The 20,248-nt window shown below is 35.1% G+C and overlaps 1 protein-coding gene across 3 annotated transcripts in view; it reads left to right on the forward strand.

Annotated features, from left to right (window-relative positions):
* The window catches only part of Dcc (DCC netrin 1 receptor), a 1,032,721-nt gene that overhangs the window by 854,231 nt on the left and 158,242 nt on the right, over positions 1 to 20,248 (forward strand). For all 3 annotated transcript variants that reach the window (XM_057788956.1, XM_057788957.1, XM_057788958.1), the window contains exon 14: positions 3,831 to 3,941. In XM_057788956.1, coding sequence (XP_057644939.1) covers positions 3,831 to 3,941 — 111 coding nt within the window. The remainder of the gene's footprint in view (positions 1 to 3,830; positions 3,942 to 20,248) is intronic.

Here is a 20,248-nt window from a genome sequence, read left to right on the forward strand (position 1 = left end):
GTCTTATGCTCTGATCTTTTAAATAATCATTAAATAATGACAAACTTTGACAATCTAGTCTAGATTAAGTCCATTTTTTCCTGAACAACTTATAAATCTTATAGCAATATACACACAGAAGTAACTTTTACATAAAGATTCACTTTTCCTTCACCTTAGTTACTAAAGAAATAAATACATTCATGTATTAATATTATAATATACAATATTAAAATATGTTTAAGTTGGCCTATATAGACAATTGTATTGAGAGATATCCCATAGATTATGCCTATCATAGAAAAGCAGGGCAGAAATCAAAACAAAAGCTGTGAGTGTCTATGTATGTGTGTATATATTCTTCTGCTTATACAGTACACATATGTGCAGTTACGTATGCATGTATGTGCACAAACACTATGAAGACCAGAAGTCAACTGTGGGTGATGTTCCTCATGTACCACATATCTTCGTTTATCGAAAAGTGTCTGTCACTGGCTTAGAACTCTCCAAAGAAGGTGATGTGGCTGGTCATTCCATCCCATAAACTACCAGGAAGATAGTTATAGAGTGGTGGGTGTGTCTCCAAACAGCTATATGTTGTTGTTTTACTTAAAATTTAATGACTCAGATAGAATTTGAACTTAAAATATGTAAAACCAAAATAGATATGTGATTAAAAGAAATACAGTCTCTTGATCCAAAGCCAAGTGAATGAAAAAAAAAAAAAAGAATTCAGATGTTCAAGAGTAACTCCATTCATAGTCTTCATTCATAGTATAAAATGCCATTTCAGCCAAGGTTAAACCAGATAAGGAGAACATGTAGAATTATGTACCTTATTTTAACTTGATCATTATCCCTTAAGAGCCTGTTTCTTTTCTAATGAAATTCAGAGAGGGTTGGATGCCAATGGGAGCGTAGATGATAAGGAACTTGGAGAAGTAGAGGAAGGGGAAGCTGTATATTATTTGAGAAAACAACTTTTTAAATAAAAGGAAGACAATAAAATCAAAATGTTAATAAACTCCAAAAAACGCGGAAGAAGATGTTTTTCCTGCAGTATCAAATGTTTTGTCATGATTTAATTCTTGTAAAAATAAGTAAGTAGTCCATCTTTTTCATGTGCCAAAACAAGGAAGATACATTTCTCAAAGAATGGCCTGAGGTCATTTTAATCCTGCCTGCACCTCTCAAGCAGAAATTAAGAACCAAAGATAGAATGTCTGCTTCAGAGAAATCCATGGTTTGATCTTAAGAGCTTTTCTGATGTGTTTGTTAACTAATACTCATAGTGTCAGACTGCATATGGACTGGAGCACCACCACAAGATGTGTCTTGTAACATGTGATTAGTGTTTCAGTCACTGGAGGCCAAAGCCCAGCCCTGCTGGCAGAGAAAGCTGTTGATCACAGATGGCCTTTGAGAGCATTTGTGGTGCACATGATTGAAACTATTGCTTATTCATTTTGTGTGAAATGTTGTCTAAATATCTAAGGAAAATGGAAGAGCATGTTCTTGATGAATTTCTATCCTGTATCAGACAAATCCACTGCAGAATTTATTATCTCTGTCCATGATTGGGTAAACATGTCTTTTTGGAATGCTTTCCGTACTCATGCTATAATTTCTTGGGAGACATCTGTCATGCCTATTTTAAACAATCAATGATGGTGCTATGGCTAGCAAGCTGAAATGAGTATAAGCCTTCTATACTCAACAACATGTATATATACAACCAAAGACTCATGTTCACAAACATCTTTTTGCACACTTGATGGTTTTGAATGCTTATTTTAACCTAATATTTCCTTTGCCTTAGTTATAATTTTATGAATATCTTCAGTGGGCCAAGCACTGTAGTAAACTTTATGAGTGGATAGCTCAAATATTAATATTAGCGATGACAAACCACCACCAACAATCTCAGGATGCAGGACTTCTGCTCCGTTTTATGTAACTAGAAGCTTCCCTAGAGAACAACTTATCTATCAAATATTTATGCAAATTAATTTAGCAAATAGTTTTCTCCAATATGTGTAACATACATGTAAAACTTCAATGTAACAATTCTTAAACATCATCTTATTGACTCTATTCACTGTGAGTAGAGATTTAAAAACAACATTGCTACAAAGTACTCATATTTTGGTGAAAATATATCAATGTGAATTTGCCACATGATATAAGCATCATCCCACCCCTCACTAATTTATTTCACTTGTTTTATTTTTGATAACAGATAGTGATACTGTTTCATACTGTTGGAGAGAAAAATAGAAAACAGTTGTAATCTCTGTAAGAGCTTTGCAACTAATTGAGATCTACAGAATGAGCAATTTACATTGAGTTATCAATGTCTTAGAAATAATGAATGGTTCTTTTTTATATTTATTTTTTTATTTATTTATTAAAGATTTCTGCCTTCTCCCCACCACCACCTCCCATTTCCCTCCCCCTCCCCCATCAAGTTCCCCTCCCTCATCATCCCTAAGAGTAATCCGGGTTCCCTGCCCTGTGGGAAGTCCAAGGACCACCCTCCTCCATCCAGGTCTAATAAAGTGAGCATCCAAACTGCCTAGGCTCCCACAAAGCCAGTACGTGCAGTAGGATCAAAAACCCATTGCCATTGTTCTTGAAAAGCATGGGATAAAACCGGACTTGCTGAACATAATGGACAATGAGGACTACTGAGAACTCAAGAATAATGAATGGTTCTTTAAAGAATTTTGACATGTATGAACTGGAGAAAACACCTAGTTTCACTTAGAATATATTTTATGCATCTATACTATTACAAAGGATTGCACATACTGAGTGCTTGATAAATAATGGTAGATGAGTTGGCTCATCATTCTGAAGGCTGAGGGCATAGTACCAGTAGGTGGTGAGAGTCACCCCATGAAGGACCATGGAAGAGCAAGCAAATGTACAAAAAGAAAATCCTGCCAGACTCATTCTTTTTATCAGGAGCTCATTCCTGATAATGCTCTTGCCACAGCAACATTAATTCATGGATGATGGAAAATGTTTTGTGGTTTAATCACATTGTTGTGGTCTCTTCTAAATGTAAAAATGACTATGAAAGTTCAATATGAGTTTTACAGGAAACAATCAAATCACAGCAACAAGAATTATTTGCTTTTTAGCAATTTGTCAGGTTTTTAATTGCCTTTGAGACTTGGGGGAAAAGAAAAGGTTTTCAGATTAGAAACGTAAACCCATAATATGAGGTCTCTCTACTACATCTGTAATTTCTGTTATTTCTAAAATAATCTCTGTAGATAATATAATACACTCAAATATTTTTATTATATTCACCTCAGTTCTCTCTACTGTGGGATGTGGCGAAGTAAAATAATCTGAAATATTCAAAATATAAAATCTGTGCTTTTTTCTACTGAAATTTAGTTACTTTAGATCCTTCTTCCTTGGCCCAATGTAAACATCATCACTGACCTTGAATGGATGATGGGAACATAAATTTTTAAGCTGACTGTTCTTGATTTATAGGCAGGACTCCTCAGAACAGTGATGAAAATGATTCTTGCTTATTTTGATTATTTCTTCATCATTCATATTTTATATTCTGAATATACCCTGAGGCTATTTTCAATGATACATTTTTACAAACTGGAAAAGTACACAAGAATTTATAATTTATGAAATATAATTTCAGTTCCTTCTATGTTATTTCTCCTCCTATAATCAAATAACAATGATTACCAAAACAATCACAATATTTAAAACATGCCAATTATTGTCATAAATTTTCTAAATTTGTGGAAACTCAGCTGGGAACTCTTATTGTTCAGTAACATTTCTTTTTCTTGTGAAAAATTCTTTCATAGGATTGGAGAAAGGGAGTCAGTACAGTTTCCAAGTGGCGGCCATGACTGTCAATGGCACTGGACCACCTTCCAACTGGTACACAGCGGAGACCCCAGAGAATGACCTAGATGGTAAGACCTGAGTTTCTAGTTCTTAGCTACTTGAGCGTATTGATCATGTAGGAATGCTAATGTACTCCATTTCTAAGAGTGTTTGTTTTATCTCTGTCTTCAGATGTACAACTAAAGAAAATAGTTTCATGAAAAGAGTCTTCTTAAGGTTTATATACAGTCTAGTTACATTGATTGTGCATTCCTGTGCTCATGCCTTTGCATAATTGGAATAGTTTTCTGCTACAGTATTTTGAACTACTGACCTTAACTTCTTTCTTCACAAGAATTGCTTCATTTTCTGAATATATATATCACAATATATATCAATCTTCTCTGAATTTTTAAGAAAGCCTCTTCAAAATGCATGTATTTTTGATTTGCTTCTAATAGCATTCATATTTGATACTATTTGTTGTGCTAAAAAGAAAAACTATGTAATTTGTTTAATTGAGAGTTATCTTGATACTTTATTAGTTAAGACATTAGGGTTCATACAAAATGTGTATAACAATAAATTAAATAGAAGCAGAGTCATAAGAATCATAAGATGAGACGTCCTTCTTGATATGAAAGCATCATGGTTGAATGGAAAATTAAGAAAACTGAGTAAAAGGGAATAAAAAAACAAAGTTGAAGTTATAAAGTACATAGATGCTACATATAATATGAATTAAAATAAAAAGTAAATAAGTAATGAAAATAAAAGTGAAAAGTAAAACAAAATTTGTGTACTTAAAGTTAGGTGTTCAAAACTAAGATAAAAAACAGAATTAAAATTGAAGCTCATTTATGTGCTGAAAATTTGATCACAAAGACTTCTTAGTAAATAATGAGCAGTGATAAACTCTTAGTTCTTGAATTTGGAAATGATATTCTCTGAGGAAAAATAAATGATAAAGAAGTGTGCATCTCTTCCCCTCTCCCTCTTCTTATTTTTTTTCTTTTCTAAGCCATCGACATTCCTTTTCTATTTTTTTCCAATAGACTCAAATATTTGCACCTACATCCTTGAACACTTTTTTATCCTTGCTTCCCTCCATAGTTTTCATCTTATCTTTGTAAAATTAGTCATTGTTGTTCATGAGTGTACAGATTTGATCTAACAAACACAGTTGTGATATCAATAAAACAATGAGCAGATATATTTCCACAATGGTGATGTTCACTTCCAAGTGGGACTATAGCTATGGTATTCTTTCTTTCCTCTCTCATTATCTTGACTAAATACCCAGCAAGAAGCAACTTAAAGGAGGAAGGTCCTGTTTTGCCTTCGTCATCTCTTGAAGAAAGGATGGCACAAGAGCAGATGCAGAAGAGCTAGTCACATTGCAATGCACTCAGACAGCAGAGAGTGAGCAGGATGACGCAGGGCCCACCCATTTAACCCCATTTAACTCAGTTTCTCCAGGAAAGCTCTAAGACCTGCAGCTTCTTGCCAAAGAGCTGAGAATCAGATGTCTGGACAAATGAGCTTTTGGGTGTCATTTCACCTATAGACCAACACATCCATTCAAAGAGCAGTTTATAAAATCCTGTTTTAATGTGTGCTGTTATAAGGAGCAGACACTGAAAAAGACTTTTTTTTCCCTTCATGTTCAAAGTGTAACAGAGATGTAAAACGCCAAATTGTAGAAAATGATCTTTATTATTGAGCAAACCAGGTTGAATTTTATTACTATCGTATAGGCCAAAAGAGAATAGATGAACAAATGAGGAAAGAAAGTTTGAAATTAAAACTCACTCTTGAGGGATGAAATGTTGGTGACTGAGTAGCATCATAGCCTTTGGGAGGCTAATACAGGAAGAGCATGGGTAGTTTAAGGCTAGCCTCATCTACAGATGGAGACCAGTAATTGAAGATAACACACACAATAATAAACCTTGTACTTGAAATCTAATGATAATTTGTTATAAAATTGGAATTAGTAACAGTATAAGGGGCAGAGAGTAATTAATGCAAGCTTTACTTTAGCATAGGCAGCATGCTATTACAACACCGAATTTTTAAACTTGCAACTGAAACACATGATTAAGTTTGTATACAAATTGTTTCTAATTCTGACAAAATCAATTTTTGACCAGATTTATCACTATCCATCTCCATTTTTTACAAGATTCATATGTCATTAATATATCAGGGAATAGTTCGTAAGAATGTATGTGTACAAAGTAGTTCTTTTTCTTTCAAGCAAAACAATAAAGTCTCTGCTATCAAGGAGTACACATTTTATTCAGCTGGAGATGGATAGTGATAAATACTTTTAAAAAGCAGGGCTATATTATGGCTAACCATTAAGAGTGTATGCTGCCCTTCCAGGGATTCTGTGTCCCAGCACTCATACTGGGATCTTCACAATCACCTGGAACTCCAGCTGTCAGGGGCATCCGATACCTCTGGCATTAGTGGGGATGTACATTCAGGGACACACATGAGGGGGCAACCACAAGAGTACAACAGACGACAGTCTTCTGCCACAAGAGGAGCCCTAATGCCCGAAAGCTGGCGCTCCACTAGCTAAGACATCAATGAAATTGGGCTTACGAGTGCTATCACCTGTTCTGTTTAAATAATTATATGCCATTAACATGCTTAATTTTTCTATCTTCAGGAAGAATGTTCGGATGTTTGGAGGGTTGTGTGTGTGTGCGTGTGTGTATGTGTGATGTTCTTTTTTTTTAATACTCTTACCCAATTTCATGAAGTAGATAATATTAGCTTTAGTTCAGAGAAATGTAACAACCTAAAATCATTCACTGCACTGATCAGGTCAGCTAAGAACCTATAGCTAGAACTCAAAGTCTGCTTCTCTGAATTCATGCCCAGTGTTCAGTGCAAAGACTCTGCTGACCCAACAGCTGTGGATGTAGGTAGAAATTTATGAAACAGATCTGCAGTGATTTAAGGCAAACGCTTCTAAGAAGTGAGATCATATCACTTACCCAAACCTAGAGGCCATATCTCTTACTAGAAGGAGTTAAAATAAATGGAGCAGAGGTTCAGGAGATCCTATAAAATACCCGCAGTGGAAAGGACTCTGCACTTGACTCATGTGCTCTTTCTCTGACTCTGAGTGAATCAAAATCCAAGTGAATCCAATGTAGAAAACCACAGCTTCTTGACTGAAACACAACCTTCCCTCAATTAAATGCTTTTTTTTCATACTTGTGTCTCCTCTGTGTAAACCACTTCCTATCTCTCTTATAGTCAATAATCTGGATGCAGTTCTCGTGAGTGGAGCCATATGAAATGCTTATACTTATTGAGCTTTTCCACATTCTACTTCTAAGTTGGTCCCTCTTCTCAATGAGGTATTCCTCCTTGCATTTTCCTTATTTCACTATTGATGCAAGTATTAGGAAATGTAATTAAGAACCTCTAGTGTGTTGAGTTGTGAGGAATGCAAGCAAGAAATTGGAGAGAATATCTCTACTGATGCATACAAAATGGCCGCACAGATTGGAAACTGTTTCGTTATATAGAGTAGTGCTAGAAACAGTCATTTTAGGAAAAGGATGTTTTGACAAGTATGATTAAACAGAAACGCTCTCCGATATTCTTTAAAAAGCATTCCTTTAGTTTATTACCGCAACCATTGCTGGTTCACAAAATTTTATACTCATTTATGTGAGTGTTGCTGTTTGGTAAGAAATATTTATTTTTGTTTTCTTTGTCTGAGAGTTTGCCAACATGTATGATGTATTTGTGTGCAGCATGTGTATGCTTGATGCCTTTGGCACCATCAGAAAGCATTGGATGCCCAGGGAGAAGAGTCCCCAATGGGCTGTGATTCCATGTCAGTGATGGGAAGAAAAGGAGTCCTCTGGACAGTGAAGAAGTTCTCTTAATCACTTAGGCATCTCTAGCTCTGTAGAAGATACTCTTTCACCCATTCTTTACCTAACACCATTCAGTCCTGCATAATTTTCATTCTTCTATAAATTCATCCTGATGGCAATTTATGAAACAACTCTTTTCCCTTCTCACAATATACATTACTGATGTGAATACAGAGAGTAAATACAAAAGGATGTTAGTGGAGCGGGTACTTCTTGACCCAGTGATGTTACAGAATATGATAGCAGATTGTTTGAAACACAATGGACACTAACAGATTTCAGAGAATTTAGTTATTTAAAAATGACAAGCTTTACTTTCTCTATGAAACAATGTTTCATTTACTGTAAGAAATTAGTAGGGTTGTTCTATATACCTTCTCATTTGATTGTCCATCATGATTTTTATTAAGTTAAAAATAGAATCAAACTAACTTTGATTTTCTTTTAACTATGCTGTTGAACTAATTCGGTTTGGGAAATAACCAGGCTAGCTAAAAGATAAAACAATTATATTTTTATTTATTATAAGGGGAAAAACTTATAAAACAGAAATGAGAAGTCCAAGCTCAGCTGTGCTGTGAGGCAACCACACAAAGAGAGAGCACCTGGGCCACGAACCCATTTTTCTCCAGGTCCCACAAAGTCACACCCTAACTTGGTCCCACCTCTTAAAGATAATTGGTTGACAAAGGTTCCCCATCACCTCCCCCTTTTTTCTAAATAAGAGCAATCCAAACCCAATATAAAACTATATACAATAGGAACAGATATCAAGTATAAAATTACAACCAACATAAACAATATTAAGCAAGGAACACAAGATAAATGTGTTAATAAACATTCTATTGCAAGGGGTCTAAGTCTTGCATCAGAAGTAGGCTTGGCTAAATCATAAGAGGAAGATAACTACAGCTATCTAATCTTCAACCACATTGAAGGCCAGAGAAGGGAGATAATATATATTACTTGAGTCAAGCAGTATATGACAGAGATAATTGGCCACCTGAGCAATCCTCCAAAGTCTCATTTACAATGTTGAAGCAACCAGCTTTGGCTAAGGCCTACTGTAACTGACAGACCATTTTCAGAGGCAGGAAAATTTTCAGAATCGTCTTACGCTGTCTTGACAAAGTTTGGCAGTCCCCCCACCTTTTTTTTTCGTCCTGCTTGTCCAGTCCGGATACCATGTACTTTGTCAGTGGTTGAGGCATGGGCAGTTACTGGCCCAAAGGTCAATTGTGCCAAGAGGAAAACAGACTTCAAGTAGAGCGTCTTTGGTGTTCAACTCATGAAAATGACGTTCATGCAAGCTTTCAGACTTCTATTGGGAAGCTTTGAGGAGAAATCATTCCTGAGTAAAAAAAAAAAAAACTTGTAGTTTTTAGTTTTTTTGTCTTCCCTAAATTATGGATAAAGGGCAATCATTCTAAAAAAAAAAAAAAAAAAAAAACATTTAAAATGGAAAGTATTGGGTTTTTTGATTTTTTTAATTTATTTTTATATTATTTAATTAGAAATTTCCGCCTCCTCCCCTCCTCCCATTTCCCTCCCACTCCCCCCATCCCCCTTCCCTTCCCTCTCCAGTCCAAAGAGCAGTCAGGGTTCCCTGCCCTGTGGGAAGTTTAAGGTCCTCCCCCATCCATCCAGTACTAGGAAGGTGAGCATCCAAACAGACTAGGCTCCCACAAAGCATGAGCAAGGAAGTTAGGACCGCGAGGGGTGCGTCCACCAACTGAGACAGTGGGGCTGATCTAATGGGAGCTCACCAAGGCCAGCTGGATGATGGGGCATGTGATCAAACCGGACTCCCTGAATGTGGCTGACAAGGAGGGCTGCTGAGAAGCCAAGGAGAATGGCACTGGGTTTTGATCCTACTGAAAGTACTGTTTTTACATAAGGAAAGAAATCTGTAATGGAAGAGGCCTGGGATGTTAGCACTCTTGGCATATATCTCCATTCTCGAGTCTCCTAGAAACCCCAGATAGATGTGTTCGTGACCCTGGTTCTGATCCTTGAGTCACTAAGCAGAGGCAGTGCTGATTCAAATGCCTCTTTTATCATTCTTGAACTCTGGAACTTCTCTTTCTTTCTCTAATTGGCTTAACTTGTGTGAAAGCAATCAGGAAGTTGAAGAGCTACTAGGATCCTCATGGATTGTCCTCTTAATTAGAACATTTTGTTGAAGTAATTATAAGTTCAAACTTCATTGTTTGTTCATGGTTCTGTTGAAATCACTTTGCTATTACTGGCAGCTGGGACGTTTTGAAATATTTGTTTTGTGCCGCCAATTTTCAGCTTAAAAGAATCCAAGATAATTAGAATTCACCAAAGTTCTTTGTTGATAGAGATTTCTATCAACCAGGTCTCACATTTGTTTAGTCCCAAATAATCACACAGAGGTCTACATTAATTACAAACTGATTGACCTAGTAGCTCTGGCTTTTTATTAACTCTTATAACTTATATTAGCCCATAATACTTGTCTGTGTTAGTCATGTGTCTTGGTACCTTTTCTGGCAAGGCAGTCACATCTTGCTTGCTCTATTTCTGGCTTCCTTTGTGTGTGGATGACCACTGCAGACTGACTTTTCCCAGAATTCTCCCGTTCTACTTGCCTTGTCTCTACTTCCTGCCTCGCTACTGGCCAATCAGCATTCATTTAAAATACAAGAGACAGAGCACAAACAATTGTGTCACAGCAGTTCTTATGTAAATGCCTTACATAAAGACATAAATAATTGTATATGAAGTTCAGGAGGTATTATTCAGGCAACCAAGCCTGGAGATCAGTTTATCCTTCCCTTATAAAGGATAGAAACAGGTGGTCGTCGCCATACATCATCAATAATGATGTGATATAAAATCTAGCATTTCCCATGAAGTGGAGTAGGTTGGCTAGCAAAATACCAGCAGTGCAGAAACTCCTAAAGTATGGCATTTATGAAGCAAAAAGTGGGATCTGGGAACTACTCTAGCTAGGAATCCCTCAGTAATCATGAAGATGAATTCATTGGATATTCATTTCATTGGAGATATCTGTAACAAGGCAACTCTGTGTTTTGGAATGAGCATAGTATGTGACATGATCTGAGTGCATTGATAGAGAAGGAACATAAATTCAAGCTTATTTTCAAAAGTACGATAAGAGCTATGTTGATGAGTCTACCTTCTAAGTAGAAACAATGGATAGTTACATAAAAATTACTTCATAAAATAAAAGATACCTTAGAAAAATTACTAGGCAAGATAATGTGATTTTTAATAAACAAAAAAATTGGAGAAAACAAAGAATGGTAGAAATGTATGAATTGTGATATGCTGTAGCCAGGTCACTCCTCAAATAGTTGAGCAGGAATCCCCTGAAAACCCATCATTTTCATGTCAGAAGACACTTTGTAGGCATGAGTAATGTAGGGTTCTGGGATGGACAGATTATCATGAACAATCATGAACTTTTTTTAGGACTATCATAAATTAGATTTTAAATGTTAAAGTCATATAAACAAATGTGTGAATGGTGTTACTAAACTAATAATCCACAATAATGTGATACACAAAATGTTTGTAAATAGAAAAATATACTTATAAATAATTCATTGGTCCAAGTGAAATGTATGTTGACTCACAAAAGAAATTTTTAGGACCTGATAAACATACTAACAGGTTTGATGTTTTCTTTACTGTATTAAAAATACTTATTGATATCTTATCTATAAAATGGATTTTCATTTTGGCCAAGCTATATTTGCTTAGTGTTAGTTTAGTTAAAAAATTAAAGCATTTGTCAGATAAATGTAAATACATCTAAGTAAATAATTGTAAGTTAGTGTAAGGAGTAGGGTTTACAACCACAGCAAAAGCATATTTTCTCCTGGAAAATTACCTTGACATTCATGTTGTATTAGATGGGTGAAGAAATAGGCAAATAATATGTCAAGAAATGAAATTATTTTCATGCCTTTTGGTAGGAGTCATTGATGATAGTGAGATGATTTTTGACAAGTAAGTTTAGAAAAATCTACCTCAGCTGCTGTTATAGTACAATTTAAGATCTGAGACTCTTACTATAATTCAAGTGGAGTTCATTTTGTAAAAGGACTGGAGTAGGCAAAGGCAAAACTAATTTTTCTAAGAAATTGAAAGTCTGCTTCAGCTCTTAGCTAAGTGGCTGTTCAGAATTCCAGAGCAAAAGTCTGTAAAGGAAAACAGAGATTATTTAGAGTTGGAAAAATGTTCAAAATTCCAAGTACCCAGGTCTTGTTCTTAGACAGTAAACTTTAATTTGTTCATAGAATATTTGATGTCCTTATGGCCTGCTGTGGTGAAATGATCAATTATTCTGTAATACACACACACACACACACAATGGTTATGGATTCTTATTCATTAAGTTTTAACCCTACTTTAATTATTGTGTAACCATGCTCCAACTATTGTGTAATCATGAAAGAGTAACTCATTTATCCAATGCTTAAGTCTAGTCATATAAAAGAATGCATCTCAATAGTCAGTTTTAATATATTGAACTTCAGCCTTTGGCTATAGTTTGTTTTGAAAGAATAACAAAATATTCCTACTGTTTCTTATGACCTGTTTGTTTGTGATGATAAAGTCTTGTTTGCTATAAAAAAAAAAAAGAAGGAATTCGCATACCTTTAATCCCAGCACTCAGGAGGCAGAGGCAGGTGGATCTCTGTGAGTTTGAGGCCAGCCTGGTCTACAAGAGCTAGTTCCAGGACAGGAACCAAAAACTACGGAGAAACCCTGTCTCAAAAATTAAAAAAAAAAAAAGAAAGAAAGAAAAAAAAGAAGGAATATTCACCTCTGATACAACTGGGGAAATATTTTCAAATTTGCTAAAGAGTCCATCATGTACTTATAGAATATTATTTAATACTAGCAAAAATTGTAAAACAGTCATTGATGTTTTTAAAAATTCGTGTTTATAAGAATATGGGCAGCCTTTAAAATGTTTATTGCTTTGGTAAGAAACTAAGAGCAGGTTTTACTCTCAATTATGAAATAAATTCTAAAGAGGCTGGCAAAGGTAACTACTATTTCAGGTATTAAAATGCTGAGTATAAACAGAGACTACTCTTTCCTTTCTCATTCACCCAGACCCAAATAATCACACAAAACTATATGAATTACAACACTGCTTAGCGAACAGCTTAAGCTTATTCCTAGCTAGTTCTTATATCTTAAATTAACCCATTACAGTTATTTTATATTTTATCATGTGTCTCATGGTTTGTTACCTCACATCTTGTTTCTTGGGCGGCTATATGGCATCTGCCTGACTCCACATTCTTTCTCCCTGCATTCAGTTCAGCTTTCTGGTCTACCTATATGCTGTTCTGCCTTAGGTCAAAGCAACTTCCTTATTAGCCAATGGTAATAAAAGATATTCATAGTATACAGAGGGGAATCCCATATCAGTAGAGATTTCAGTTGGAAAAATGAAACAATCTTTAAAAAACATGACATATCATTTCTAAAAGTATTACTAATTTTAGGAAAATAATGATTGGATATTTGGAAAGTTCAAGTAAATACATTAAAACCTTTGGAAATAATTAGAAAATTTTATGAACTAGTAGGTATCTTATATATAAATACAAAAGCTACTTTCCCCATAAGTAGCAATGATAGCATTTACTAATTACATTCGATATTAAAAAGAAGGAAACAAAAAATAAAGCTAATATAATATATATGATATTCAGCTAAATTTAACAAGAACTGGATGAATATGTTCAAAGAAAACATTATAGTTTTATAAAAATATAAAATGAGATATGAGAAAACAGAATATGTACATAACAAATACAAAAACACACACAGAGAATATTCATTCCTAGATGACTATGTTAGTACTGTGTAAATATTCATTCTTATCAAATCAATGATTAATTAAATACAATTTCAGTCATAGTCAACTTTATGTGAAAAATAAATGTAAAAGAGCTACCAATGCCTCAAGCTTTTGAAATTTGTGTGCTATCTGCCAACAAGATTTAAGGGACATACTTTCTTTTTTTTTTCTTTTTCTTTTTACTGATTTTATTGAGTTATACATTTTTCTCTGCCTCCCTCCCTTCCTCTCCCTTCCCCTCCCCTTCAATGTTCTCCATGATCCCCATGCTCCCAATTTACTCAGGTTCTAATCAACTTATCACTCTTTCTTCACATTTTAGGTGTATTGTCTCTTTGGGTCAAACTCTTCTCCCTAGACTAATACCAAGAACTGCGCTTTGTCTTCAGCTGCTCAGTATTTTACCCATTCCATGTTACCCAGGAATTGGGAGTGTGACTATATAAATACAGCTGGGAATGCATGCAAATTGTAAATAGCTCACATTTTGATTCTTTCCTCATATCTACTGCTATAGTCACAAACTATTAATTACAGTTAGAAGTATACATTCTTCTATTTGTTACACTTTTCTAACACATAGGATATTATCACCCTTCCCTCCTGTTATGAATTTAAAACAGCACTGGAAATTTATATGTCCATTTATAGCTCACACACTGCATGCTTCCTATAGGAGCTATGAAAGTGGCCCAATACCAAGGCACACACTTACATGATGCATCATGAGCTTTTTGTTTCTTTGAAAATATATGGCAAAAGCTTAGACATAGCTGCTGGTTATCCAAAAAGTACCTTGACTTAGAATTTTAAAGATGCAGTGATATAGCTTGAAATCACAGTTTGGATGCCCTTTTAGTAGAATACCATTGAAGATTTCATTTAGCATATGATTTGGTAAAGACTAGAGCCTACTCACATCTGCAGATCTTTAAAATGAATGTTTTCTGACAAGTATTTATTCATTTTTTCTTAGAACATGAAACCCAATATGGACAAGTACAACAGAACTGCCATTTATGGGCTACCCATGCATACTTCAACATAATAATAATAATTTAAAATTGTGCAGGTTTTTGTTAGGGTCCTTGTTACAACAGTAGTTAAACTTTATTAATACAAACAATTGTGTGTTACACTCAGATTTTTCATAAGCATCATCTCATTCAATAAATTAGAAGCCACTTATCTCAATATTTCAACTATTCAACAATCACCTTGAATGAGGTAACCCATTACAGAAAGATAAATGCTTATTTTTCTCTTTAAATATGTGTTTGTGTTTCTCATTTGGAATATACACAGAGATTAGGAAATTATCCTCACTATAATGTATCAACATGAGTTTATTTTGAACACCTTGCAATTTTTCTCTTAGATGATGGGATGACAGCTAAAGGAACTTAATGTTTCCCAAATCTCACATAGCTGGCTAACACTCAGTGAATTCTGTGGCATGTAACTGCTAAAAACTATTATAGCATCAAAGTTGAGAACATGATAGGAAATAATAATTAAGAAATCTATATGGTAGAGTTCAAAGGTAAATAAACAAGCTATATTCATGATTTATGGAGGAAGCGGTCTAAGGAGATGATGTCTCTCTATGGAATAAGGCTCTGCCAAGTAGGCATGAACACATTAGTATGTATTAATCGTGCCAAAGAAGAGAGAACATGTATATATCAACTGCCTTTTGTAATATGCTGTATAAAACTATATGCTCTCAAGGACTGTAGCAAAATTCTACCAAAAAATGAACCACAAAGTGCAGCACACGAGGTGGAGAACAAATGAGTATTTTTCCAAAGTACCAACTTGCTGACCCTACTTGGCAGTCTATACACAGCAGACGGTACAGAGTAGACCATTTTCATTAAAATGTGCCAGGAGAGACAAATCTTTCTGATTACTCGGAAGGGAGAAAAGCATCAATAACTGTATTTCCGTTTGATTTTATTTCTACACTATTTTCTTTCTCCCTTAAAATTCTTATCTTGTGGAGACAGTTATAGAAAATTGTGGTAATTTTATATATAATGACAGTTGTGTTTAACATTATAGAAAATACATACTCGATACCCATATGTTTGAGCATTATGTGCCAGGAACTGTTCTAGATGCAGGAGTTTGAGAATTTATAAAAAGGAATGAGATAAAAAAGCAGTGGAATAATTATGTTAAATTGTTAGCATAAAATGTAATAAATCCTACAAGAAAAGTAAGAGAGCAACAATTTGGGAAAGGCTGGCTTCCCTGGTTAAGTTAGAACATGGAGAAATGTGTTCTTCATAACTGTGAGCTCACCATGGTCCCAAGTGTTCAGCTGGTCTTTCCAGACCTGTTGAGGCTCCTCATTATCCTTTATTGCATTAAAAAGTGCTACTCTGTGTGCAATAGTCAAGGCTCTCCCATCTTTATAAGAAGAGGAGTGTAAATGCATGATGCTTCTCCATTGAGATATTGACAGGACGTTTAAACCAGTTAAAATCATAGAGCCAAGAGGAAGACATCTTTCTTGGCAATGTTAGAACCAGACATTCTGATCCACAATATATAACCTTCTTGTAATAATTACGAGGCCAGGAAATTGTCTATAATCCAGAACAGCAAATTCGGACTCACCTACTTACTTCTTAATATAAAATAGAAATGGAAAGTTCCCTTTTATTGTTTGAATGAGATTTCTCCCATAGAGATGACTTAAGGGAATATTAATGTGTATCTGGTGTGTTTGGGCACAGCCAAGCATTAGTGTGAAGCAGGGACATGGATGAGCTGAGTGGTAAGAAAGGTCAGAATAATGAAGGGGCAGAAGCAAAGACCAATGATGATCTAAAAATTTCTGATCTTAAACTGTGGGATGGAACATTTCAGGGTCAGGTTTTGAGAACAGTAGTACATGATCCTGGTTGCATTTTTATTAATTACTCACATATGCTATATGTATATATTTATACATTTGTTTTAAATAACATCTATTTCCTAGTGGTTTCTTTCTGTGTTTGTGTGTGTGTTTATACTTGCATATGTATAAATGTCTTTCTAAGTATGATCTTTCACCCCAAACCAGTCTTACATGTCCAATTGTTTCTGTGTTCCCTTTGTACACTTGACTTAAAGGCAATCAAATTTAACACAACTCAAAACTGTTTGTTTCTCTTAATTTCAATAGGTCCTACTTGCACTGCTTAATCTAAAATTCTTCAGCATGGCTGCCCAGACAAGTGTTAAATCCTTTTGTTTGTCTGTGTGTTCTTTCCCCCATGTTACCTCAAATTTAATAAAGCAATCCATTGAAAATAGCAATCCAATTGAAAATAGATTACAGTTTACATGACTCATCTTTTTTGGGAAACACCTTTCTACATCTTCTTGTCTTGCTTAATGTATAGTGTTTCTGTGTCTCTCCATCATTTTCAATCTCCTTCACCTCCCTCCATTCCTATTTTTGGTTACACAAACGGTGTGTGTGTGTGTGTGTGTGTGTGTGTGTGTGTGCCTCTGTCTTGGTCAGAGGATAACTTGTAAGAGTTGTTATTTTCCTTCCACTACATTGCTTCTGGATATCAAGTTCATGTCATCAGCCTTGGCAACAGATGTAGTTATCTTAGCTGAATCATCTTCCTCACCAGTCTCAATTGTGCAAACATAGACACAATGTAAAACTCACTTTTTTAAACCAGTCTTCAGTATGCAGTTTGACTGTGTTGGGTATGGTGACTTACTTCTACAACCATCACTATTGTCCATCTCCACATTGCCTTTTCGTCAAGCTGAATGCTAAAGCAATTAAAGAGGAGCTCGCATTCCTTTCTTCTCCCCCTAGCGATTATTCTACTTTGTGCCTCTTTGAATTTGAGTATTCCAATTCATATAAATGTAATGAATTCTGTTCCTTGGCGGCTATATAATTTAACTTATTAGTCAGTAAACTCATATTTGCCTGTTCCAAACTTTTCTTCCTCTAGACATTGAAGGATAGTCTATTGATTTGTCACACCTTTACATATCCACCCATTGGCTGACACATGGGTTATTTCTGTTTTTGGCCAATTGTAACCAAAGTAAGAAATGCTGCTATAAACAAGGGTATGTGGATATTTTATTTCCAAATTGCCTTTCATATGGATATATGAATATACATGTGTATAATAATATTTAGAAAAGAAATTGTGTAATCAGGTCTAATTCTATTCATTTTCTGGGGAAATTTCCACTGAAACAATACTAACATTCTCCTTAGCTAACTCATTTCAATTTTTTTTTTTTTTTTTTTTTTTTTTTTTGGTTTTTTGAGGCAGGGTTTCGCTGTGGTTTTGGAACCTGTCCTGGAACTAGCTCTTGTAGACCAGGCTGGTCTCGAACTCACAGAGATCCGCCTGCCTCTGCCTCCCGAGTGCTGGGATTAAAGGCGTGCGCCACCACCGCCCGGCCTCATTTGAATTTTCTATTTCCCCCTCCATGCTTCAGGTTTCTTCAGTTTCTTCAAATACGAAACACATTCCTTAGCAGGTCCTTGTAGCTGTTGTTTTTATTGCTTCAAGTTTCACAAATTTGCAAGACTTCATTCACACTCACTTTAGACTGCATGAGGAAAAGTCCTTCGTGTATCACTTACTGAACTGTTAGAAACACATTTAGCAAGTTCTCCTGACTTCTTTGTAAATTCTGTTTGTTTATTCTTGTATTTCTTCCATTGGCACAATATCTACACTGTAATTGGCCTATTGTTAGAGACACTGTGTAATGACTGAAATGTCAGTTTTTAATTCCATAAACACTATTCATCAGTGTAAGCCTATAATCATTACTTAAAGATAAAATATGCATTATAGAAACAAATTCTGTCTCATCATCAAGAATGGCACCAGATTTCCATATCATGATCATTCATGTGTTAGAAAAAAGAGGGAATCATAATTTGGGTATTTCAGGTATTGTGACCTGTCTTTACTTGCAGGTTATCTCAAAAAAAATTCTGATAATAACAAATATTTAAAATCAATAAACATTTTAATAAATGTATAAATACTTTTAAAAATAAATTATTAAAATAATTCCTTATGTTTTATATATGCAGCCACTCTCCTAGAGATAATTGTAAAATCTTTCTAGTACTTCTGAGCAGCAAATTTCAAAATTGGATTCCTAAGAAGTGGTGCTCATGTCACATACTTTCCATTTAGAAATCATGAATTGATATTTTATAGTTCATTTTAGTAATAACTGTTTTGATAACCTATAGGGTCAAATGTATGAGAGAAAGTTCATTCTGAAGAGTAATACGCAAATTGTCATTCCTGTTTCATATTAAGAAGTAAGTAGGTGGGTATGAATTGGCTCTTGTGAATTACCAACAATTACCTGTTCTAGTTGTTATGATTAGATGGTCATATATTATGAATCAGATATCTTGGTTCTAACATTTCCTTGAGATATGCTTTTCTTCTATCCCTTTGATAGATCTTAGCTTATTGACAACAATCCTCTGAACATCTAGATTGAGAAACATCTGTTTTCATACATCTACAAATCCTATTTTTATTTTTATTTATTTTTTTCTTATCTGACAAAGAAACTCAAGAACATTTCCCAATATTTCCTGCATACACACATGTAATTTTTTGAAAATAGACTCTCCTCTTGTACAATGCATCCAGAGTGCAGTTTCCCTCTATTATTCCCAGCCCCATCTTTCTTTCTCTCTTCCCCGATCCACTTCCATTCTGTTTCCTCCTCAGAAAAGAGCAGGCCTCTAGGAGACAACAGCCCATCAGGACAAAACAAGATACAATAAGACAAGACAAAAGCCCTATGAAATCATCTTGAGGAATGCATAGAAGACTAAAAAATATTCAATGGAGGATAAGGAGGATCCCCAAGAGGTCCTGAAGGGCCGGTTGAACACTCACTACCATGTGGAACTATAGCTTTGGTGATTACACTCTCAATATGATTACATAACCAATACAGTGAAATTATTCCATGGTTTCCAGAAAACTGGAGGAATAGTTATGGTTCTAGCAAATTCTTAATATTTCCTTTTATCCTAAAAGATATTAATCGTTGTCATTCAAACAATTATGTTTTCATACTGTTTTAAAATAGTCATAAATACAGAGGAGGATTGGATAACGGCTAAGTCAGTAAAGTGCTTGCTATGTAAGAACAAAGACCTAAACATGGATCTCTTCCATTATATAAAAGGTGGCCATAGTAGCTTAGTATGTGATCGTGGCACATACTAAGGGAAGTGGGGACAAGAGGAGCACTGGGACTTCACTAGCTGCCAGTCTAGTGAATTAGTGGCTCCAGGCTCAGTTAGAGACACTGTCTCAAAAGAAAAATGGAGCAGTGATTGACAATAAGTCGAATAAGTCTCATGTAGGCATCTGCCTCCGTATTATCTCTCTCTGTCTTTCTCTCCCCTCTCTCTCTCACACACATACACATACACACACTCATGACATAAATGCAGAAAGCATAAATAACATTCAGTAAGCTCCCTTGCTTTCTTGATATGAAATGGGGCATATTGTTTTGCTTTAATAGTTGTTTCAAAGCTTAAAATATGTTAAACAGAATTTATGGAACACATCGCATCCCAAGG

This window comes from Chionomys nivalis, chromosome 14, assembly GCF_950005125.1.
Source record: "Chionomys nivalis chromosome 14, mChiNiv1.1, whole genome shotgun sequence".
NCBI lineage: Eukaryota > Metazoa > Chordata > Mammalia > Rodentia > Cricetidae > Chionomys > Chionomys nivalis.